The sequence below is a fragment of the Chelonoidis abingdonii genome, chromosome 2 (genome assembly GCF_003597395.2).
Source record: "Chelonoidis abingdonii isolate Lonesome George chromosome 2, CheloAbing_2.0, whole genome shotgun sequence".
In the NCBI taxonomy this organism is placed as follows: domain Eukaryota; kingdom Metazoa; phylum Chordata; order Testudines; family Testudinidae; genus Chelonoidis; species Chelonoidis abingdonii.
The window spans coordinates 182,541,237-182,567,235 of NC_133770.1; the positions used below are offsets into that span (position 1 = coordinate 182,541,237).

The 25,999-nt window shown below is 39.7% G+C and overlaps 1 protein-coding gene across 4 annotated transcripts in view; it reads right to left on the minus strand.

Moving 5' to 3' along the window:
• MAK (male germ cell associated kinase) overlaps positions 1–11,248 on the minus strand; it is a 49,123-nt gene extending 37,875 nt beyond the window's left edge. For 2 of the 4 annotated variants that reach the window (XM_032786921.2, XM_032786924.2), the window contains exons 1-7: positions 10,910–11,248; positions 7,211–7,265; positions 6,346–6,467; positions 5,234–5,313; positions 2,879–3,011; positions 2,620–2,791; positions 1,037–1,204 (exon numbers count right to left, since the gene is read on the minus strand). In XM_032786921.2, coding sequence (XP_032642812.1) covers positions 1,037–1,204; positions 2,620–2,791; positions 2,879–3,011; positions 5,234–5,313; positions 6,346–6,467; positions 7,211–7,265; positions 10,910–11,010 — 831 coding nt within the window. In that variant the 5' untranslated portion in view covers positions 11,011–11,248. Of the gene's footprint in view, positions 1–1,036; positions 1,205–2,619; positions 2,792–2,878; positions 3,012–5,233; positions 5,314–6,345; positions 6,468–7,210; positions 7,266–10,909 lie in introns of those variants that run through there. The other 2 variants (XM_032786922.2, XM_032786923.2) reach the window with 2 other exon arrangements.
• Positions 11,249–25,999: the final 14,751 nt, after the last annotated feature.

Here is a 25,999-nt window from a genome sequence, read left to right on the forward strand (position 1 = left end):
CATACACTAAAGTCTCCTTTATGCACTGCACAGCTGACTCTTTGACAATGCAATTTAGGCCAAACTCAGTTCCTTTTTACAGAAGGGCTGTGTGGCATTGTGTGTGTGATGTCTACAGTGCTACAGGTGACTCGTGTAATACTAGTTCTTTTTTTAAAGCGGAGACAGGTGGTTGATTTATTTTGTACCATCAGCTTTAGTCACATTTGAGTCACCTGCATTATATCAACATGTGATCAGTTGGATTTTCATCTTGTCCTGCAATATTCCCTTTTTCTGTTGCATTCGCTACTGTAATCCTCTTTTACATCCTATAAGTGTACTTACATTAACTTTGGCTACCCACAAAAAGGTATCCAATTTAGACTCCTTTGGTACTTGGCAGTACACATATTTGGGGTTTTAATTAACTCTTACGGAAAAAGATGTGGTATGTTGAAGCCCCTACAAAATTTGTCCCTGATTGCTTAGTAAGGTTCACCTCAGATCTATGGACAAAGATATTTAGTTCCTATATAGCACTTTTCACCCATGGATCTCAAAATACTTCACAAGGGAAGGTTGTATCACTATCCCTTTTATAAATGGAGAAAATGAAGCACAGAGATGTAATTTGCTTAAGGTCACACAGCAGGTCAGATACCAGGAAAACAACCCAGCTCCTCCGAATCCCAGGTCAGTGCTCTGTCCATTAGACCACATTGATTAGTTCACATTGTTTCACTTGCTGATTGAATTTATTCAAGTCAGGTGTGACAGAGACTGAGTGTCTGATATGGACCTGTGCTGACAGCATCAATAAGATCAAATTACAGAGAGAACAGAACTCACAGTTTGATATTAGTTGAACCACCCAACTTTGAATATTTGGGCTTCTCTTCTGTCTTATTTCCACCCACATTTACAAAACAGGAAGCTGACTTTTACTTTCCTACAGTGCTATGATGACCATTTTGCTAGTATGTGTAACATTTTAATCTAAAGCACTATATAAATTATTAGCCTTCTAATAAATCCAACACTTAGGCAGTCTTACCTGACTTGCTGTAGGTCGTTTCTTTGGATCCCAGTTTAGCATATCAGTCATAAGCTGTATTGCCTCATTGCTGGCATTTGGAATGAGAGTTTTGAGGTGCATAGGGATACATTGTGGGAAGCGGAAATTCATGGCAGATGCAAGCTGGTACCCTTCTGGCCAGTCACTCTGTTAAAAAGTGAAAACAAGATGGCAGAAAGTTAACACATTACATCATTTTGGATCCAATTAAAACAGAATTCTAGAACTTGCATGCTGAGGAGGGAGGTGCACAGCCCAAGTGGTGGAAGCTAGAATCATTAATCTTGTGGAGACAATCCATAATGCTTTGGATCTATTCAGTCTATTAAAAATTCTGCAGGGTAAAGCTGTCTTCTTCTGCTGCCACTTCAACCATTTCACCACAGTGCTTCCTGAAATCCCTTCACTGGCTTCCTCTCATCTTCAACATTAAGTTCAGGCTTCTCATTTTTACCTTCCACCCCTGCTCACATCTCTCTTCTCTTGATTAATACTATAGGTCCCTGACTCCCATACACCTTCCCTTCATACCACTGTTTGGTCCTGTCACCTTCTTTCATGTCATCCCCTAGTCTCGTTTCCCATGCACCAAGCATCATTCACCTCCTCCTTCAAACCTTCTTTCATGAAGTCTCTTTGCTGTTGCATCTCCACACCTCCTTCCATTTGAACTGTTGTGTCCAAATTGAACAGTATGCTCCTTGGGGTGGAGACTGTCTTTCTATGTGTTGTGTAAAGTGGCACACGCATTTAGCGTGTACTACAAATACTAATCTATGTAGTACTTTTGTAACTCACTGCAGAATCAAGCATTTACGATTTTGTTTTAAAAAGAACAAAACCTGATTTGCACCTGCAGAAAATAAACGTTTGCATACCCAAATATTTGCCTGCTCAGATATCTACTTATGCAAGCAATTTCTGTGTGTGTGCAAATGCAAGTACACGTGCATATTTTTGTAAGCACTACTCAGCCTACATTTACCAAAACTTGGCCCTTAAATAGCATATGGTGCCTAAAATAAAGTAATTCTAACATCCAACAGATCGTGTACATTTTTCCTCCCCTTATGCTATTGCTAACAATATTTACATGAAAACAGAAGCGCTTTATCTTAACTTATGTGTTCCATTGTTTCCTCACTTTAAAGGCACAATTAAGACATCTAATTAATCTAATTAAGACATCATAATAATTTCCAGAATAATAATTTGGCAATATTACAATGAAAAAATATTTTAATGCAAATATCCTTAAAGCCACAGGTGCAACCTCTTTTTTAAAAGCAATCTTTCATTTATCTGGCTTTCATCATGATGTGGATTAAGTAGATATAAAAATCACACATCATATAAAGGGTGTTAATACACAGAACAGGAATATTATTCTATATGTCAATAAGAACAAAAGTAAAATTTAGAAAGCATCAAATGTTTGCACGAGCAATTACTACAACGTCAGTAGTTTATATGCACCCACTAAAGGCAAGATAGCACTCCATATGATTTATTCATTTTATTCTCATTAATGTATACTACTATAAATCTACAATAGGACTTACCTTCTTTGGAGTTCCTAATACTTGGCAAATTTTGAAGATTTCATCTACTTCGCTTGTCCCTGGGAAAAGAGGTCTCAGCGTGTACAGTTCAGCCATTATGCTACCAACAGCCCATATATCAATAGGAGAGCTATAAACAGAAGATCTCAACAAAACTTCAGGAGCACGGTACCTGTAACACATAATGAGCCAAATTCTGAAGCGGAGGTACAAAGCAAGGGTAAGTTAAGGTCATACGTTTACTGCATAAATCACTTACCATCTGGTGGAAACATAATCTGTGTACGGTGGTTGAGATCTTAGTTCTCTAGCCAATCCAAAATCAGCTATTTTCACAAGCTCTGGACCCATACAGAGAAGGTTTTCAGGCTTCATATCCCGATGGAAAAAACCTGTGAGTATATACAGAAAAAGACAAATGATGCCATCACTTGTTCAGCAACCAGCTTTGATTTAGCCATACAAAATTCACTCTGGGATTCTCTAGAGACCATAAACTTTTCTTTCATTCACACACTTTCAACAAATGTATGTTATATTATAAAGGAAAGAAACCGTTTTCCTATAATTTAATTGGGATTTATTGGTAAATTAAGAAGCACAAACTACCTGGTTTTAAAACTCTAAACTTAAAACAAAAACATGCAGCAGCTTTCAGGAAATGGCTGTTTCATTTTGTACTGTGACAGTTTGGCTATCAATGCAATGGTAGCTAATGGAAGTTTGTTTTGTTTAATAATTTTAAATAACTGAAACCAGTTTTAGAAACAGAGCACTTTTTTGTTTCTTCCTCTTATATATAAACAAACAAGAGTCTCTGAAATAATTCTTCAGTTAATATTTCTTGTAGGAGTTAGTTTTATTTATCATTCTGGGTCCAGCTTCCAAAAACTGGCTTTTAACAGGACACCCAAATTCTGATTTTAGATGTTCGTATCAGCAGTTACACATACAAAGGTCTGTTTCATGCACCTAAATTCTAATTTGAGCATCCAAATACAGGATTTGAAAATTGTATTTAGGTATCTGTGTTTTAAAATTAGGCTGTGTATAGCATGGTTTCTTCCTCTACATGGTCTAATCATTCTTGCTGTTTAATTCAAATATGTTGTTAGATTTGTAGAAAGTATCTATCTATCTATCTGTTGACCCCATTAAGCAATACTGCAATTCAGTATTTACTGAATTTATTGGTTTTCTATGTTCACCCAAGAAGATATACGAGTACCATTATTATCAGGAGATACTGGAGATGGACTGGCCCTGTGCTTCGGACAGAAACTGATTCCATCACCAGAACAGTACTAAGATGGATACCCGAAGGCAAGCGAAAACGAGGCCGCCCAAAAACAACATGGCAAAGAGCTGTGGAAGCCGAGCTGAAAAACCTGGGACACAGCTGGGGAACCACTGAAAGACGTGCCAGAAAAAAAGACAGGCGTGGAGGAGCTTCATCACTGCCCTAAACGCCAGAGGCATAATGCATACTAACTTTATACTGAAAATCTAAAATCACAAGGATTCAATTCTAATTATGAAGGCAAAAGGTGATTTTGTAAATTTCATCATCTATCTATGCCCATATATCTATGATTAGAACAACACATTAACATTTTATAGAAATGAGACTTTTTTACATGTTCTCTACATGTGACTCACTCATCTATTTTATGCATATAAATAGAAAGTTTGTTGATAACCAGAGAATAATCTATGGTCATAAATCAAAAAGACACAAACACAATACTTTAGGGATCACTTACAATATTAGTAAGCATAGAAGAGTTTCTTTTTAGTGAAGTACTATATCCAAGAGTCTTACTGTGCAATACTATGTTCTTTATTTCATTATCAGTGAACATCTTATATTCTCTGGCATATTGCAGAGAAAGTGATGAGGGAAGGAAAAAAGTATAAAGATAAAATGAACAGGAGAGTAGGATGATACTTTTTAATATAAAGGGACTTGATACTAGTATATCAGAAAGCAGTTTAAAAGATGCTTTGCACACCAGAATAAATTAAGTGGAATATTTTGCTAAATTTGTGTAAGTTCTGAAAGATACAGTGCACCCACAACTTCTTCAGTGAGCTGTGGCTGCTCACACCTGCTAGATTTCATGCAATAGACATGTTCAGTTTGTATTTCAGTGAACAAATAATTTCAACATTTTTTCTACATATTGCACTACTTTATTCTGATATCTTAAAAGAGATGAAACTGCAATCTGCAAAGTATCAACTGTCCCCAAACATACCCTCTTGAGAAAAATAAGAAATGCACTGTATAGCACAGCATGCAACTTTCTTCAGAATCAAAATCATCTTTGATCTAGGGCTGAAAGGTACTAAACGGTCTCTAAATAATAATTATTGATGCTTTCAGAAAAGAGAGCCTCCGATTACAGAAGAACCAAATATAATTTAAAAATCCAGGCGGCTTTCTTAAGATAGCACATTTCTGAGACTACATATGACAGTCACATACTTTCTGTAATACTGTAACTTGACCTGTTTAACCTATAACCCCACCCATAAAGTTTTTTCTATGATTACTGTGCATTATCTTCTTTCTCAAAAGAGGGCTGCAGTTAAATTCTACAAAGAAACCTACCGTGCTTATGGATAAAAGCTAGCCCTTGTAATATTTGATACATAATATTTCTGATGACTGACTCAGGGAACAACTTGTTTCTGCAAAGAAACAAATTTACATAAAATATTTAACTATTTCAAGCAATTTTTAGAGAGATTTTTTTTCCCAGTAATGATCATTTTCAGCATTTTACACAATATCCTACGACGTAACTGAACCTCAAGGGTGAAAGAACAAAGCAAAATTTTTATATTAATAATCAAGGGCTTAATATGGAGTTCCATATTCAAGTAAAACTCTCTCTGATTGCAAAGGGTATTTTATCTGCAAAAGGATGGAAAGATCAAGTTCCATGTTTGTATACAAACATGTTGGTCTCTCTCTTTCTCTCCTGCGTACCTACAACCACTCCCCACTGCCCCGACGCTCCACAAGCCAAACTGAACAATATAGACAGTTGGTGAAATATTAGTCTAGTGGTGGGCAACCTGCGGGCTGCACATGGCCCATCAGGGTAATCCACTGGCAGGCCGCAAGACAGTTTGTTTATATTGACCATCCGCAGGCATGGCTGCCCGCAGCTCCCAGTGGCCACAGTTTGCTGTTTCCAGCTCATGGGAGCTGCAGGAAGCAGTAGCCAGTGTGTCCCTGTGGCCCGCGCCACTTCCCACAGCTCCCATTGGCCAGGAACAGCAAACTGCGACCACTGAGAACTGCGGGCGGCTGTGCCTGCAGATGGTTAATGTAAACAAACTGTCTCATGGCCTGCCAGCGGATTACCCCAATGAGCTGCAGATTGCCTACATTTTGTCCTTCATACAGTAAAAGAGATTAAGAAAATTGCTTTCACAAATTCCTGCATGGCTGCTATACACCCAAGGCATGTGATTATATCAGAATTCTTATCTAGTTCTGTTATTCCAGCTATACTAGAAGCTGAACGATTCATAATTCTGTCCTCAGATACAGGCATAACTTCCATTGACCTCAGCTTTTATTAATTTGAATCTACTAAGTATGGAATGGGTCTCAAAACAGAAATTTTAACACATTGCTCAAGATATCAATGGAACTCATTAACAAAATTGCAAACACCAGATTCTACTGTATATTTTACAAATGAAACATACCTGTCCTTCATTAACTGATAGAGATTTTCCTTCATATACTCAAACACAAAATAAAGGTGGTCATTTTCTCTGACAACTTCTTTCAGCTTTATCACATTGGCGTGATTTAGTTTCTTAAGAGACTGCAATACAGGAACATGTATATTCAACTTATGACAGTAATTTTGGTTATCCAACAGAGCTAAAATAGAGCAATGCCTAAAGTTTTGTTAATTCTACACTAGGTTCTTGGACAAATGCAGCGTATCTTGTCTATTTTTCTGTACTTCTCCTGAATATCTATTTGCATTCCTCCACATCAGTGTTACGTTTATGAAAGAATAAACCTTCAGGGCCAAGTTTTCAATGAGTATCAAGTTTGTGCAAGTGAAACTATTTTCATACAAAAATCCAATATTTTTCAACCAGGAACTCATTTATCTATAATTTGCATGTAAAAAAGACAATGCCAATCAACAGAAAACTTACAGTAAATGGATATTTTAAGGTTGCTATCAAAATCATGACCACAACCCAAATTCATTTGCATGCAAGATAAATGAATATGACTTGGATGAAAACAGTCAATAAAAGAGCCTTCCAGATCACATAAATATCACAAATCACAAGATACAGAATTTTTCAGCTCCACCATTAATCAGTACACTACACTGCTTCATATAATGTTTAATTTAAAATGTTATGTTACACTCTGTTGGATGTAAAAACTTCAAGAACAAAAACATCAGGTAGGAGAGTAAGCTTTCCCTCTAGCTCCTTAGTAATTTGGTTTCATATTTAAGGCTAACCAAGGTGTAAATTTAAACAAGAAGATAAAGACACAACATTCAGTATACATTAAAAAACATTATGCTCTCAGTTTTACCTTGACTTCTCTCAAATTCATACATTCATCCCAAGAATAGAACTTTCTTTTCATTCTGAAATAAAATCCAGAAAATACAGTTTATTCTAAATAAATAATACATACAAAATATTCTTAGAACCAAGAAAGATCAGGAATGTGTCACTTTTCAGCAGCAGAACAATCAAATTCTATTTTCAATGTTTCAAACATACTTTAGTAAATATTAATAAAATTATTAAATCTAGTTGAATTGCATTTTTTTAGGTTTGCCACAATTAAACGTAATGTATGATATTTAACCACTACACAGAGTTTTTAAACGGTAGCTAGCCAGCCACATAGACCAAGGTATCCCCAGGAGTTCTATAAATATCAGCAAGCATTTTACCCCACCTATGTAATTTGAACTATGTCCTTAAGTCTGGGAGTCAGCATGACCCAGTGGATAAGACATGGGCCTGGGAATCTGAAGTAGGGGAGGTCACTTAGGGTATGTTTACACTGCAAGTGAAAGTGCTATTGTAGCATGGTAGCCATACCCATGTTAGTGACAATCTAGCTAGCCTAGATAACAATAGTGGTGTGCAGACATGGTGATACTGACTTCAGCATGGGCTAGCTGCCTGAGTACAAGCCTGCTGGGGTCTGGAAGCCTGACTCAGGTTGCTGAAAGTTACGTACAGCCTAGCCCGACTAGAATCCAAACATCAGGCTTTGTTTTGCTCTTCCTGAAGTCAAACGCGCACTAACGTATTCATAGATTCTAAGGCCAGAAGGGATCATTGCAATCATCTAGTCTGATCCCCTTTAACACAGGCTATAGAACTTCCCCAAAATAATTCCTGGGACGGATCTTTTAGGAACGCATCCAATCTTGATATGAAAATTGTCAGCGATGGAGAATCCACCACAACCCTAGGTAAACTGATCCAATGGTTAATTACGCTCACTGTTAAATTCAGACTGGAAGTAAGGCATACATTTTATCTAGCTTCAACTTCCAACCATTGGATTGTGTTATACCTTCCTTTGTTAGGCTGCAGAGAGTCTATTACTAAATATTTGTTCCCCATATAGGTTCTTATAGACTGTAGTCAAGTCACTCAAATCTTCTCTTTGTTAAGCTAAATAGACAGATTTAAAGAGCTCAATCACTATGTCATGTTTTCTAATCCTTTCAACATTTTCATGGCTCTTCTTTGAGCCCACTCCAATTTATCAACAACCTTCTTGAATTGCAGACACCAGAAATGGAAACAGTATTCCAGCAGCAGGCACACCAGAGCCAAATACAGAGGTAAAATAACCTTCCTACTCCTACTCGAGATTCCCCTGTTTATGCATCTAAGGATCACATTAGCTCTTTTGGACACAGTAGCACACTAGAAACGCATGTTCAGCTGATTATCCATCACATCCCCCAATTTTTTTTCAGACACTGCTTCTGAGGAAAGAGTCTCCCATCCTATTGGTACAGCCTATATTCTTTGTTCTTAGATGTATACCTTTAAATTTAGCCATATCAAAATGCATATTGTTTGCTTGTGTCCAGTTACCAAGCCTTTGAAAACAAAGCCAAATTCCAAGGGCAGGAGGGAAGAGAGTTGTAACTCTACAGTATGAGGGTTGTATTAAAGCAGGTTAGGAAAGACACCTGCTCTCATGGGCCCACAATGTGTTTCTTCCTTTAGAAACAGAATTGCTTTGGTGTTCACCTTTAACCTGTCAGAAGATCCAAGAAAACCTTAACATTACATTTATTATTTAGATTCCCTGATGACAAGCAGATATGTTAGAGTGGATTGTGTGGCAAAGCAAACAGGCAGGAATATATTGCTTGCAGTAATCTACTACAGCATCTAATGAGACATGAAATGCATCTGTTCTACCATTTCTAAAATACAAGTAGTAAAAGCAAAATTAAATTTAATGGAGTCAGACCTCAGACCCTTAGGAACAAAGAGACTTCTTGTTTTATAATGGGCCAGAGTAAGGTAATTTCTTTTTAATGTGTACATGGGCAAAGTAGCAGTCAGTCAGGACACAAGTGTTGCAACAGGGCCTGGGGTATTCCTCTGTAGCTGAAACCCATGGAGGAGCCATGCTGGGGCAAAGCCTAGGGTCAGTGGAAATAGTAACTGTTCTCATATGCTCCCTGGACTAACTGTCCTACATCTTGCACAGTTGGTCAGTCACAGAAGTTAGAAACCGAACTCCCCTCCCCTGACAGGAATAATTTGCCCCAAAAGCTCTATATGGGATCATATCTGGGTCACAGTAAGGTTGCTTTTGTAGACCTATTTTATGCCCTTCTGCACAAAACAGAATGGATAGGACCTGAACCTCATCATAAGAATTTAAGGATTTAGGGGTGCCCAGGAGCTAACGGTTTTAAGACGAGATTTAAAACCGAACTGTCACCCGGCTTATTTACTTACTTAACTAGGTACTTATATATTGCTTATCATTACAGTAACTTAACTTACAAATGCTAAAGCATGCATGTAAGGGTCTTTCTCTCCATCTGCCAGTTAAGAGGTAATATATCTGTTTTTATAGTAGTTAACACTTATTGTTGGAAGACCATGTGTGAGCAGCATATTTTCCATTTGAATCTAGAGGCTTGTGGCTATTCCAATCTCTTCTGGCCCGGAGTTTCACAGTCACAAGTCAGCTATCAAGAAAGTTCTTTCACCCACACCTCTCTCAAGACCCACTCTTGAAGTAAACAGTTCAGTTTTTCCCAGAGGAACATAGCTATCATGGGAATTCAATATGTAAACTTGAGAAGAATTTGGTGGTCACTTTAAAGTATCTCAGAGTACCAAAAAGTATATTGCAGTCACCCTTAAATTTCTGACATACACCATTCGCAAGAAATTAGTTACTATGATATTCAGGGCCAGGGCCAGCTCTAGCCACTTCGCCACCCCAAGCACAGCGGCACGCCGCGGGGGGCGCTCTGCTGCTCGCTGGTCCCGCGGCTCTGGTGGACCTCCTGCAGGCATCTCTACGGAGGGTCCGCTGGTCCCACGGCTCCGGTGGAGCATCCACAGGCACACCTGCGGGAGGTCCACCGGAGCTGCGGGACCAGCGGACCCTCCACAGGGACGCCTGCGGGAGGTCCACTGGAGCTGTGGGACCAGTGGACCCTCCATAGGGACACCTGCGGGAGGTCCACCGGAGCTACCAGCTGCCCTCCCGGCAACCAGCAGAGCGCCCCCCGCGGCATGCCGCCCCAAGCTCGCCCTTGACGTGCTGGGCCCTGGAGCCGGCCCTGTTCCGGGCATTATGGTATAACTGTAACAAGTATAACCACTGATCCAGCAGCTTTTCCTAAATTATCAACTGTAGGCCAAATTCTGCCCTTTGACTTCTACGGGTGAAAAAAAAAAATCACACTTATATTACTTTCTTCTAAAGTTACTCCAGGAGAAGAAAAAACACTGATTGATTTTTAAAACACATTCTGGTTTTGTTCAGAGGCCATATCCTTGGCTGGTGTAACTCAACTGACTTCCACAGAATCACATTTTACACCAGTTGAGAATGTGGTCTGAGGTCATCAAATCAGACATCTAAAAGAACACACAATCTTTGTTTTTTAAGATCTTAGTTTACTTCAAAAAATTAATTATTTTCTTGCCTATAAATAGCATATTATAAAAGAGTTACAATCTTTACTATTTCAGAGCACATTTATTCAATATCACGTACCTTTTGATAGCCACAAGCTCTCCTGACTCATTGCTCTTTCCCATGAGCACGCTGCCATAGGTGCCATCGCCAAGTTGTTTCATGGTTGTGTAACGGTTCATTCTGTAAGACCTGGATTGCTGAAAGCCTTGAAAACTTTAAATGTCTCCTTTTATTATAGGACTTCTACATCCAATCTTTTTAAAAGAAAATTTTTGTTTTTCCAGAATGATGATGTTATATCAGTGGATTGTTTGCCATAATTTATTAAGACATTTGGTCTTCTTCCTCAGGATTATAGCCACTTTGAGATCCAGAAATAAAGTAACAAGGAACGGAACAACACAGCCATTCTTACATACATCCTTAACAAAAAAAAGGGGGGGAATGATGAATTTTAACATTAATGTATTCTAGGAAAAATACAGTACAATACTCACATCTAACACGAATAAAGAACCTTATATGAATGTTTCCTCTGTATAATGTAACATGTCAGAATGGCCAGGGTTTTTTTTTGCCATATGGAATAAAGATGCAGATCTAAACTGAATATATTCTACAAGCATCAGGCAACTTGCTACATCCATGTGGCTTTTCCTGTAAAATGTAAGAATTCTCCCCATATCACTGAGAGCACCAGAAGCTAACAATCCAGCATTAAAATGACATCCCAGTGTAGGTGTATTCTGCTGTTTATGAGACATGTCCTACCCTGCAGCTGTCTAGTACATACTCCTGTATGCAGGATGTGCTTGCTTGAAACACAGCCTCCTTATAAAAGCAGCAACATGTCCCACTATTCAGTGGTGCCGCTGTCATCAGTGAGGAATTGTGCACTGGAAGTCATGATGCCAGTAGCAGATGACCCACTCTGCTTATTCCCTGTGCATTGGCCCTCCACCAGTTTGGCCACAAAAAGGATAAAGTACCGGTAAACATTTTGCCCCTCATTGAAATGCAGCCAGCTCTATGGTGAAATAAAATAATTGTTTAATGGTGCACAGCAACACTATCCAGCAGATTTGGAAGTAAATTATTGCAGGAATTTTAAATAGGCAAAAAAAATTAAAGACATCCAATCTTCAACCTGCTGCCTTATAATGCCATCTAAAGTATGCAATTTTAGGCCCCAATCCTGCAAACCCTTACACTTATTCTTATTAACTTCAATGAGTCTATTCATGGTGGACTTGTCTTACTGCTTAGTTTTATTTATCCTTTAAAATTAGCTATTTTTAAAAAAAAACAAAACCCAAATCTTAAAGGTTTATTTTAGAAAGCCCTTTAAAAGGCATGGTTATTGGCACTTTAAATGACAGCATGAAAAGCATCAGAAACTATATAAAATATATATATGTATTAATATATAACAAATATAGAATGTGATTAATTTTAATAGGATTTGGTGGCCAAGTCACTTAGTCAGCTTTGAAAAATCTCATACACAAGTCTATATACTGTTAAATGATCCTGATATTTACATAATGTTTTCAATTTTGTTCAGAACTGCCAGTGAACCAAAAAATCAGTTATTCACACAGCTGTAAATAATACCCCCCACCATGAATATTGGCAGGGGAATCCAGAGGCTGGTATAATATCTGAAAATATCAAACAGCTGTTAGGCGATGGGGATGGGAAGCGCTTGGAGGGAGGGGAAGGAGCAGGGACGTGGTATGCTGGGGAGGGGTGAAGGGGGGAAGCTTGGCTGCCGGTGAGTGCGGTGTACCCACTAATTTTTCCCAATGGGTGCTCTGGGGCTGGAGTTGGTGCCTATGCAGGTAAGTGTCCTAGGCACTGGGCTAGAGAGTCATTCCCACTCTCTCTCTGGCCCACTGACAGTTCAAGTATTTTATACCCAGCCTATAAAAACCAAACATTTGGTTTCAATCTAAACAATTTGCCAAAATCTATATGAATTCATGAAATGTTGCAGTTGTCCTGGGTCTGCATTTTTTGGCTAAAAAGGGTTTAAATGAAAAGTTTCACTCAGCTGTTTATGGTCCATCTCTTTCCAAATAAAGTTTCTTCTCCCTTGTAGCTGAGTCAAGGATGGGAAAATAAAGCCCCAATTTCAATTAAGCTCCATGCAGGCAGAAGGTTCTGTTTCCTAACTAAGACCCAAACAGTTTCACTATTTTCTCTGCGTTGTCAGATAAGGCCCAAATCCTGCAAACTCATACACATGAGGATACTGGGACTCTTGCAGGAGGATTGTTACTTACATGCATATGTGTTTGTATGACCAGGCCTTATCTGACAAGGAAGGGGCAACAGTGAAACTGACTATACACAAAATGCAGTCAAATGTCAAAAGCAAACGAACTCCAAGACAAATATTTTTCTCTAATATTGGTCTGTTTTGGTAATCTTAGCTAAGTAAAAAACAATTCAAATAAAATGTTTTGGTTTTGTTTTAAAAAATTGACTGTCCTGTTTACCATGAGGGTACTCTTATTGGCACACCGTCATTCATTCATTCATTCATTCAGCCCACACTGCCAGATGCATGAAGCTGAAGTCAAATGATGCCAATCATCCCATCCCTTTCATATTCAGATGTAATAATGACACTTCAGCCATTACTGTGCTATGGAGTATAAACTGCATTTTTAATATGTGAACAAATTGTTGTAATTTTGAAGTCTCTCTTATGCACAGTACACTTATCAAATATAGATAATCTAGGATTTGATCTTACAAGATGCTGAGCATTCTAAACCTAAACTGACATCAGAATAAGGTTGGGCAAGTGTGCTCAGTACATCACACAAAACTGTTGCTCTTATTAGATGTGCACACTTAATTTAGAATTGCAATAAAAATGCTATATTGATTTCCATAATAACCACAACATTCCAGTACAGACATTTGTATACATCCATTCATATTTCACATAATATATACCCAACTGATGTGCTCTCTATTGGGCTTTCCTTTCTGCAAAGGGAAAACAGAGACACAAGTAATCCCTATTCAATTGATCTCCAACATTTTAAATTACTGTTACTAAATCAGATGTGTACTAAACAAAAATATATGCTATACATGCTAAAGTAGCAGAATTAATTCTTTCCCCTGTGCACATGTCTATCTTTGCAAGTTTAGAGCCCAATCCTGACTTCCCTATGGAACCAAAACCAGAGATTGGGGAGTATAAGAAATGCAGGATCAGGTCACTGATAGCAACAGAGGCTTCTGTCCTGATCCCTTTGAAGTCAATGGGAGTTTTGCTGTTAGTGGAGCAGAATAAGGCCCATACATTCTTCTGCACAACCTAATGTCCAGAATCTTACACCACTCTGTGAAATAAATATGCCACCACATTCGGGAGCATCACCTGTGATTACTTAGTTGAAAGAAGAAAGTCTATTGTAAACAACAGATTGTTTCTTATTCATAGTGACACACTGCCAATAATCTCTTCACATAAGATTAAGGAAGGATTAAAACAGAGGACAAATGGAGGACAAACTGCAATAGCTTGGAAGACCCTAGTAGTCTGCCTATACTTGCAGAATCTGAGCAATTTTGAAAGTATATTTCCATATTTGTAGCATTACCATCTTATCGTTTTATTGCAGCAATAGTAACAGTCAGTAATGTCATCACTGATTTTAAAATGTCTATTTGTAATTTTAAAATATGCAATGCGTAAATAGCAAATCACCAAAGTTCCTGAAGCACATTTATAATGTATTTCCAAGGAACAGAGTCAACATTGCATAAAAGAAAAGACAAGCTACTGAAACCCTAAAATATAGTAAATTACAAACAAACTAGAAAATACAATCCACTCAGGAGCCTCCATGCAGATTAATAAAACACTTAGAGGCCAATTTTGCCAACCCTATTTACACTGATTATTGAAATCAATGAGACTATTCATGGCGCAAGACACTACCAAGATGAGTAAAGCTGGCAGGATTAGGCCCTCAATGATCCTGTTCTGTTAAAAATGCTTTATTAATAAAATAGTAGCAATACTTTTAAGAACAAACATAAAACAAATGTTAAAAAACAGACTATGTCCCTTAAAGACATCTGAGTATTTAGAATACAATATGATTAAAACAGATAGTAACCAAGTTCTAAGATATGTGGATACATTTCTTGAGCTAGATTGTGAACTCCTTATTCAAACTGTTGAATCTCATAAGGGAACAGTATAGAGCATTTAGGACTCAATTCTGACAGCCTTAATCTATTGGAGTACTCATGAGAGTAACTCCTTACCAACATAAGTAAACAATTCACACTCTGGCCCATAGTAAATATTTGTTTGTATACATATAATAAAAAAGAGATTAATTTACTTTTTAAAGAGTTTCATTTTTATATTGTTGGCTGTCAAGATAATATACATTTTCCCCCTTTAGAATTAAGCCGCATGCTCATTTTGAAAATGAGGTCACATTCATTCAAGATGTGAAACTCAAGATTTCCATAGAAGTTTTATCTTAGTTCTGACAGATAAAAATCAGACTCTTCTCATTAATACATACCATAACATTATCAGGGTTTGGGCCTACTCTTTCGGAAGTCAATGGGAGACAGAAATTGGGCTCCCAGTGTGTCGTATCTGAGAATTAGAACATGACCCAGTTCTCCTCTCACATACTCTAAATCAGGAGTAATTCTACTGGGATGAAGTAGAGTAAGGAAGTGGAGACTCAGGCCCCTTGATAGACAATACAAGGATGGTTTGCAGAAGTTATCATCATTCCTTTTAGAGTCCACAGTCATTACTCACACCAAATTCCCACTGACCTTAACAGCTGGCAATGGAAGAGGTTTTGCCTGAGAGAAAAGACTGTAGCCTGAGGGATGCGGCGGTAGGGTGCAGGGGGTATCCCTGCATTTACTTCTTTACTGTTTACTTTTACAGGAGTTGGCTGTGACAACGATAGGCTGCTGCTGCTTTATTAGCTGAGTGCTGCCTGGCCAAGAGAGTGAACAGAACTTTCAAGTCTCATTCATTTGCACGGAGTAGCCTTCATTGTGAGGCTAACTTCAAGAAGAGTGTTTATGTTCTCTGCCTTTGGGGATACTGTGCGTGTTTCAAACGAGGCATTTAAAGCCTTGCTCGGACATGCAGTGGGCTCCCTTCAGCCAAACAGCCCCAGCTGTTTGGAGAGAGAGTCAAGGTTGCGTTAGGAAGTGAGCAAAAGGCAGCGCCTCTCTTTTAAAGCACGACAACCAAACTGCACCATGGGGACGGGGGCACAGACATACACATGTATTTTGGGAGGGGGGGGTTGGGAGAATAATTTCTTCTCTGGTTTGCCCCACAACCCACCTCCCCCCGGCACAAAAAACAAGTCAATCTGGAGGTGACCTGCCTACCCGTGCTACCCCTCCCCCCACCCAATCATCCCCTGCTCCAGCCCCCCACCATCCTCCCAATCCCATGTCCCCCCATCATCGCCCCCTTCCTACTCCCCGCCCCCCACTCACCAGCACTGAGTTCCTGGTCGCTGGGGCTGCTGCCGGGGCCGCCCCACTCTGGCGCGCGGCGCATCCCGACCTCGAACTGCCAGCAGCGCCTCTGCCGCGAACTCCCCCAGCCCGGCCGAGGTGGGACTCGTCTCCTAGGCGACGGCGGGGACGCGCGGGGGCGGGGCAAGGGGAGGAGAACCCGCCCACCTGACGGCACGGTGGCGGCCGGGCGCGAGAGCTGACCACGTGACCAGGCAGGACTCGTTGCGGGTAGCAGTGGCCCGGGTGCTGTGGGGGCGCGCTGCGCTTGCGCGAGAGGCGAGTCTAAAGTGCGCGCGGAGCGTCAAAGTGCGCCCCTTTGTGAACAGGCAGCACAAGGCGAGTTGTGGCGCGCAGGGGTTGGTGTGTTCGTGCAGCCAGCCTGCAGCTACAGCTGTTTTGCGAATCAAATACAGCCCTGAGAGGGTCCGCTGCCTTTCGCAGGGGTGCCATGCTGCTCGGGCGGGTTGCTACCCGGAAGGTTGCTGCCAAGTTTTTTTTTTTTCTCGATGGTGGGAGTGGTGGTGGGCTGCAGTAGCCTTCGAGGAGGGCGCTAGCGGGGGAAGAAAACCCACCTCTGAACAATTTCCTTTCCCTTGTACAGGGACTGTAAGAGCCAGCTGTGGGTCAGGATCCCATTTTAGTGGAGTTGTTAGGACTAGCCTAAATTTGGTGGGGCCAAAGCTGAAGCCTGAGCCTCACTGCCTGAGGCTGAAGCCCCGGGTGGCAGGGATCAGGTTACAGGCCCCTTGGGCTTCAGTTTTGGCCTCCTCTGCCCAGGGTGGTGGGGCTCAGACTTTGGGCCCCACACCTTGGGTGAGGTGGCATGGCTGGAGCAGGCTCAGGATTTGGTACCCCTGTCAGGGTGGTGTAATTTTTGTTGTCAGAAGGGGGTTGCCATTAAATGAAGTTTGAGAACCCCTGCCTTAGGCTACAGGGCAGAAGACTCAGAAGCCCACTTTTCTCTCTCTCTCTCTTAATCTTGCAGGCTGAAATTCACAAGAGCTCTCACCCTAACCTGGGGTGAAAGTAACATTAACCACTTATGGGTACAGGGCCTCAGCAGAAGGGGCAGGGCTGGGGGGTCAGCTTCCCCCAGCCAGCCCATCTGTGTACCGGGGCTCCAGCCACAGTAGCAGTGACCAGGGTTTGCACCCCCCACCTCTTCCCAAGCACTTTAACAATGGCTGTGTATGGGCCTTTAGCAGCAGCCACTTTTTACTGGTATGCCATATTGGGCTACTTCCATCCCTGCTCCAACCCCAGAAAACATTTGCTAAGTCCCATAGAAGTCAAGCACATGAATAGGTATGGGTTTAAGCAATTAAGGTGCTTTTCTGCACTGGAGACTCTTTCAGGAGAAATGTTTATCCAGCACCACTGACTCATGGAGGATCAGGTATTGTGAGGTGCTGTATAAATGCACCTGCTTGGGTGACTTTTTTATATATCAGTACAGTCTGGGAGCTACTGCTGGAAGAGTTCAGAGGGGAAACCTCCACTGTCTGATGGTGGAAGGTACTAAGCACAAACAAGCCCCACTGCAGTTAATAGGCGTTACAGGTGTTCAGCATATTGTTGATTTTCCTTACATAGGGCCTGCTCCTACTCCGATTGATTTACACGGCTGTGGGACTGTTTATATGTTGGATTCAGAATTCCAGCAGGCTGCTGGTGAAGCTACCATTTTTGAGACAGATTGGTGCATCATGTTACAGAAGTCACACATTCATATGGAGACTTCACTTTTACTTACTGTATTTCTACTGCAGTCACAGTTAGCAGCCTGACTCATGGAGGACCAGGTATTGTGAGATGCTGTATAAATGCAAAATAAATTACTATCATGTCACTTTATCTAAATTCTGTCAGTCAAAAGTATACAGTTGCTTTTTGTGCCTAGAAAAACATAGTAGAAAGCAGCAGGCTATGAGGATGATTGCTGCCTTACAGGATTGCATCCAGGCAGCTAGATCCTGCTTGCCTTGTTCACACCAGTAATGCCTTTAACTTAAATGGATCCACCATGTAATCCTGTCAAGCAGTATTCACACCTAAATTTGTAACAGGAGAAGTAGTCAACCCTCTTGATAATTTAGAAGATGAAATGAGTGCTGTCTAGAATTTTCACTCTTTTCTCCTGTGTTTTGTTCAAATAAAAACAAGTTTAAGTATTCAAATCCAAAACAAACAAAAAAGAATGCCTGAACTGCAATAGATTTTAAAATGCTCATAACTTATGATGCCAAGTGCAAGTGATAAAACAAGATTTAAAAAGTTATACTGATGCAAAAAAAAAAAGTTGGTCATTTTAACACCACAAGTTGGCCCTAATTAACATAAGCACTGTAGGAGACAGATGCTTGTTAATAAAATGAATCAGATTTCACAGCTGATTGTAATATAACTCCTACCTGACCTTTCTGATTTTTAAAAAGATAAACACTGCATTATATTATTAGACAAAGCATAAAAAGTAATACTGACCTCTAAGCCTTGTACAGACTGTCACTAATTAATCCTCAAAACACAATTGAGGTTAAGTGTCTCAGTTTTACAGACAGTAATGGAGGGAGAAGGCCAAAAATCATCATCAAGGGAAGAGGTGCTGAGAGCCATTGAACCAAACTGTAAATCCTGTATATAATAGAAATCACTTCAAGCCTGGGGATGCTGCAGCATTCCCCACAGCCCTAGTTTCAGCATCTATGATCACGAGTGACTTTGCCCAAGCCCTCTGAGGGAGATAGTGTTTGATTTGAATGATCATTTAGGAATACATGAATCCTTATCCTGTTCATAGAACACCAGGTTACTTCACTTGGGGTCTCCACCTGTGAGCTTTATGTGGGGTAATATTTCACATAAAGGTTGCATAATTATGGCCTCAGTTTGTTAAATGTCTGGAGGTGTAAATTACTTATTTGGATATTCCCTTACAGGTAATTTATTTTAATCCATCCTGCTCCTCTGAATTTGGAGTCTCATCCTACAGAAATCAATGCAAGTAACAGTGGGACTATTCACATGAGTAAAGTTACTCACGTGCATGTTTACAAAACTGAGCCCTCAGTGTAATATTTTAAATTTGCTGCTGCCATTACCAAAGATTTGAAGCTTTTTCCTTTGTTAGACTATTGCAGTGTATGAATCTAGCCACTGGGAGGTGTAGGCTTCCATCTCTACTGTATGTCTACTCTTGTCATGTGTTTTTCATTTTATAGCACTAATTAAAATCAACCCCTTTTACAAATTGGCCTTTAAGTGTTACAAAAATGTGCATTTTAATAGCCAGGTGTTTTGTAAATATCTAAAATGGGCATAACTGTGAATAGACCTATTGGAAGGGAAAAATCAGTTTATCAATTTTAGGCTTTTGTACCAATGGAATGAATAATCTCTGCTCATTTATAATAAGATCTATTTGTATGTTTATTATGAGGAAGTGCAATCAAAATAATAATTTAAAAGGATTTGAGAATTATGAATGAGGTTTACTTGTAAGTATACAAAATTACTAGAGACCTGTCTAATATCTGTTGCTTGTCATTTTGAAAAAAAAACCTAGATGCTACAGTGTGTATATACTTGAATATATTATTTTTGGTCATTCAAATTTGATTTAGTGTAAGTAAAACTAAGAGACAAGAATAAATTTGGTATTCAAACTAGTATCTTGGTGTCATCTTGCTTGCTTTACAAAACTACAACACAGTCTGATAGTTTCTACTCAGAGGCCCATGGCCTGGAAAACCAAACACACTTTAGGTCAAGATTGATGCACATTAAGAACATAAGAACAGCCATACTGGGTCAGACCAAAGGTCCACCTAGCCCAAGATCATGTTTTCAGACAGTGGCCAATGCCAGGTACCCCAGAAGGAATGAACAGAATAGGTAATCATCAAGTGATCATCCTCTGTCACCTATTGCCAGCTTCCAGAAAATGGAGGCTAGGGACACCATCCCTTGTTACAGCTATATGAAGAATTTTGCATAGCAGCTAATTCTAATCATTATTTATGTTTTCATAAATACCGTGTAATTTTCAAATATGATTAACAGCACATGAAACTAGTTCACCTTTTATAAATGGTTTCTGGTTTGCACATGGTGAGGATAAGTGATACAGGAATACAGCACAGGATTGTGTTTTACAGACTTAGATGATATCATTTGCAATGAAACTACTATTAGGTTTGGATCCAAAATTTAGGTTTGGTGAAGTAAAGGGCGCATTATATGAGGTGCTGAACACACTCAATTCTTTAGGGTTAGTTGAGGGCACTCAGTGTTGTGAAGAACTGAAATGCTTTTCTGATTTATTTAGATAACAATTACAAATATTTAAAAGATTTGTTGTATTTTAAATGGGTATTTGTCTTCACAAAAACACAGGTATATTCTTCACCCATGTGATGCTAACCTGTGTTAACTAACCCATGTTAAAATCCTGGTTAAGACAAGAAAGTTGTAGGCCACGTCTTCACTGACAAAATAGATGTGTTTTGACTGAGGGATATCCTGCTGTAAAAACATAGTGGACCCAAGGCACTACAGTTTTACTGCAAGGTTAACCAGGTAAGGTCAACCACTGTCTGGGTTTATGGTGCTGACCTTGCCTAGCTACCTCATGGTGAACACCACAAGTACCTTGTCTCTAATTAGAATTTTACTGCTAAATAACTACTGCAAGTTTGTTATCTTGCTGTAAAAAAAAAAAAAAAAGACAGCTCTGTGTCAGTGAAGACAAAGCCTTAGTTTGAAAATGTGTTAGCTAGTCAAGGTAAATCTGTAGGAAGCCAAAATTTTACCTTAGCCAGCTAATGCAGCCTTATCTTCATTACAACTTAACATGGGTTAGTTAACACATTTTAGCTTAACACAAGTTAAAAAGACACCTCTTTCCAAGTAAAAAATTGAGGTTCCTCAAATCCCACTAATTTAGGAATGGAAGTTGAGGAAGTTCAACAGTTCATAGTAGGTACCCATTGCTTTGCAGGATTAGACTCCTACTATCCATTTTGTAAAGTGTGCAGTGAATGAAGCAAACTTTGCAGAAGATCTGCCTCATGTATTACATATCTTGCAAGATGAAACCTGCAGGAGTTCTCTACTGCAGAGTTCCTAAACTGAACTGGAAAAAGAGCTCTTTCCTATGGGTTTCATAAGGTGTGTAGGATGCTGTGTTCCAGTGGTGAGCAGACAATTTCACACGGGAAATTCCTTTTTTTTCTTGGTATACACCTTAAGAAATATAATTTTTTTGAGAAATAGTATGTGATCATGTAATTGAAGACTGTCATAATGCATATGCACTAAGGGGCAGAGCTAAAGTTGCAACTTAAGTTTAGTACTTAAGAGCACTTTCACACACAACATATATAGGCTGGAGGGAGATTGTTTCATGTCACTCTGTACCTCACAGATGAGGTGTGATATCCAATCCAGGATGTAATGTGACCTTTTGCTAATAGTATCAGAGCATAAAATCATACATAGTGCAAAAATTATCACAAAACAACAAAGAGCTCTGCCTCTTTTGCCTCAGGATTTGTGCTATCAGAAGCTGAGAGAGATTCCTTATTGAGGCTGTCATTTCTTGGGGTATGTAGGTGGGTAAATAGAGCCAGGTGGCAAATCTACATTTCATTTTGTTGTACAGATCATGGATTCTCTGAAAGATCTTTAAGGAACATGTTACATATCACCTGGCCAAAAATTAATGCTTTATCCAGGTAGAACTAGGCTACAGAATGCCTGTTTTTGTTTTCAAGCCATCCATCCTGGCTGGTCAAGCCATAGTACATCCTAATTTAGTCACAACGAAGTTTAACCTGTATTATTTTCAAGTGGTTGCAGAATACGGTTGGAAACACTATGTAAACAATGCATTAGTGAAACGTCTCTGCTTAAATTGAAGTTTTATGCCATTGTAATCAGGTTCCACTATACTAGGCCCCTTAAAATTCAGCACTTACCTAATGCCTTTGCTCCGGTTGCATAATATGGTTGCTTTGTGTTGATTTAAAAAATTATCACCTGCACCTTGGCTCTGCAGGAGGGGAAGGAGTAGAGCAAAATTGCATGAACCTTGTGTGAGGAAGAATTCCTGACTGCAGTTGTCTTGTTCACAGTTGTTGGCACGAATAAGCAAAAATGATTTAGTCTTTCTACAGTATATTTTCTGCAGGGAATGATGATATAGAATGAAATCATGGCCCCAGTGAAGTCAATAGGACAAGGATTTCACCCACAGACTTTCAAAGCCCTTTGCTACTACCCCTAGCTGCCAGTGCTACCTGCAAGGATGAAGAAGAAGCAGCCCTGAAACTATTCACTGAATAATGAGGAAGAGGCTTTTTTGAGAGTAGGTCCTTTCCTGTTCTCATTAAGTATTGTTTATTCTTCAATATCAAGAAATACAATTAATAATCTAAATTTAATCTGGGGAGGGAGATTGGGGATAGGCAGCTCCAAAAGATCAATATCAGCACCTATAAATGCTTATGACTGCATAGTTACATATTGATTAGCCATATTATTTTTCCACAAATAAGAATGCAGAAAAAAATAGTACAAGGGAAAAAACCCTTAATTCTTACACCTGGTCTAAACTTGGCAAAATAAATATCCTCAGTAGAAGTTCTTTCTTATCAACAATGATAAAATAAGCCTTTGAACCAATGACTGTTGTTATGCGAGCAGTTCCTCAGCAGGTGTAAATCAGTGTAGCCTTCCAAGTGGAAGGAAGTCAATGGAGTTATACTGATTTATACCACCTGAGGAACTGGCCCATAGATTTTAGATGAGCTGTTAGAACTAATTTTTTTCTGCCCTAAACCATTACATCTCATTGTGTGAAATAAACTGGAGTGGCTAGATATAAAACAAGGAATGAGTTTAGAATGTTAAAAATACTCTGATGCTAATAGTTACAGGCTCTCTCTATGTTTTACCTTTACACTTCCCCTGCCCTCACAAAGAGCAGTGCTAACCAATATTAAAAAAGCTGCCTTAAAGAGATCTTTGCTGACTATTTGTATGCTGCTGTTTCTCTCAAGATCACTCTCTGACTGCAGAATATTGTGGTCTTTTATTGATTATGAGACAGGAATGATAGCATAGGCTTTTAAAAATGGGTATTTCAGTTGAAAGAACTTACACTCCTTTGTTGTTTGGCCTTTCTTCCAACAATAAAACTATTAGAGTAGCAATAAAACTCAGGTCTTTTATAAACTGTTGGATTTAGTCTCTCTAGCAGTGGCAAATAGCCAGTTTTTACTTTTCAATTCAACATTACAGCCTAGATGAGACATTGAATCAAGTATTTCTGCTGCATCTAACAGAAGAATGTTGAGATTAAACCGTAGATGTCATCTGGCTGTTGAAATATAAAGCTATTTTTCCTACACCTGTAGGAAAGAATAATTAAGATCTCAGTTCAATGACTTGGAGTCTACAAGCCGTTTTTATTGCACAGTAAAGTACACCAGTCTTTTTCAAATGTATATATTCATCGCATGGGGAGAACTGGTTAATAACATAGGTTACTGAACAGATTATTTATTCTCTTAGTAGTAAATGGACAAGATCATCAGCTGGTATAAACTGGCACAGCTCCATTTACTTCAATTGAGCTATATTAATTTAGATCAGCAGAGGCTCTGGCTAGGGGAAGTGTGCAGAGGTGTCTGATAAATCAAGAGTAACTCCACTGAAATTAGAACTGGCACATTGGTAAGCAACAGGAAAATCGGACCTAATTTGTTCAATTTTATCCCAGAGTTCTCACTGGCTCAGAGTGTTTCCCTCTGAATCTTGTGGGGGGAAAAAACCCTAATCCTTCCACAAATGTTTTACTTCTATTTTATGTAATTTTAAGAGTTGCTGATGCAAGCTGCTCCTGGGTTCAGCACAAACCACTACCAAGTCATTGATCACAAGTGAAGAAACAAAGTTTTTTATTTGGCTGTTGCTCCTCTAGCCATTGCACTACCTGCCTCCAGACTACAGGCAGGTTCCCAGTAACAAATCAGAAGAACAATTATCTCACATCAGGCATACCTTCCCTCAGGGAGGCTCTGACAGGCAGGTATCTCTCAAACAGTTCCTAGCTCCAGTCAACCTTCTCTCACAGAGAGTTGGTGATTTTACTCTCCTTCCTAACCAGCTACTACAGGAGCTGTGCTCTCCTCCTGCTACATACTGCATGCATAGCAGGGTGGGGCTGACTGAGCCCACAGCAGCTCATGGCCAGCAATAGATTTTTATACCCCAAGCTCAGAGCTAACTACATAAAGTAGCTTAGGAAAAACTGTTCCTCCAAACCATGAGCCAGTATAAGAGGAAACAAAATAGATGTCATCCAACAAAGATGTTTTGAACTACATAAGGGCTACACAGACAATCCTGAAGTGGATGCCACCCATTCAGGCTACACATAGGTTTCCATGCTGCAGAGTTTGGCTAGACTACGCAGTTCCAGAAGGCTCCTTATTAGGAGCTCATTCCTACTCACCACTTCATAAAATTGAGGCCTGTAGCAACAACAACGGTCAGGATTCAGTTTTAAATCCAGCAAAACACTTAAAAATTAAGCACATAGAATCATAGAATATCAGGGTTGGAAGGGACCTCAGGAGGTCATCTAGTCCAATCCTGACTCAAAGCAGGACCTAATCCCCAACTAAATCATCCCAGCCAGGACTTTGTCAAGCCTGACCTTAAAAACCCCTAAGGAAGGAGATTCCATCACCTCCCTAGATAACCCATTCCAGTGCTTCACCACCCTCCTAGTGAAAAAGTTTTTCCTAATATCCAACCTAAACCTCCCCCACTGCAACTTAAGACCATTAATCCTTGTTCTATCGTCTGCCGTCACTGAAAACAGTCTAGATCCATCCTCTTTGGAACCAGCTTTCAGGTAGTTGAAAGCAGCTATCAAATCCCCCCTCATTCTTCTTTTCTGCAGACTAAATAATCCCAGTTCTCTCAGCCTCTCCTCATAAAACATGTGCTCCAGCCCCCTATTCATTTTTGTTGCCCTCCACTGGACTCTTCCGAATTTTTCCACATCCTTCTTGTAGTGTGGGGCCTAAAACTGGACACAGTACTCCAGATGTGGCCTCACCAATGCCGAGTAGAGGGGAATGATTACGTCCCTCGATCTGCTGGCAATGCCCCTACTTATACAGCCCAAAATGCCATTAGCCTTCTTTGCTTAACTGCTTTGCTGTATTGGGGCCTGAAAACAGAAGATTTCAAACAATATTAGAGCTATGTGATTTTGTTTTCTTTTAACCCCAGCCCCAGAAAAGAACCTTACAATTTGGATTCTACAGAAAACTGCATTTCAGGGAGTTAGAGCCATTGGGTCAATATATTAAAATCTCAGCAATTGATGGCAAGGGTGTAAGAACTTCTTCAGTGTGGCCTCTTTAAAATCACTCTCAGAGGGATGGAAGACACTTCCTGGTCCCTTTGGAAGCAGGTACAATGAAAACAAAGCAATATAAAGCTGTTGTTTTAAAATGAGCACTTCTTGTTTCAACAGCTTTCTACCCATGGCAAAAACAGACCAGCAAGAGGTTGACTTACCCCAAAACAAGCTACAGCTTGACTCTAGTG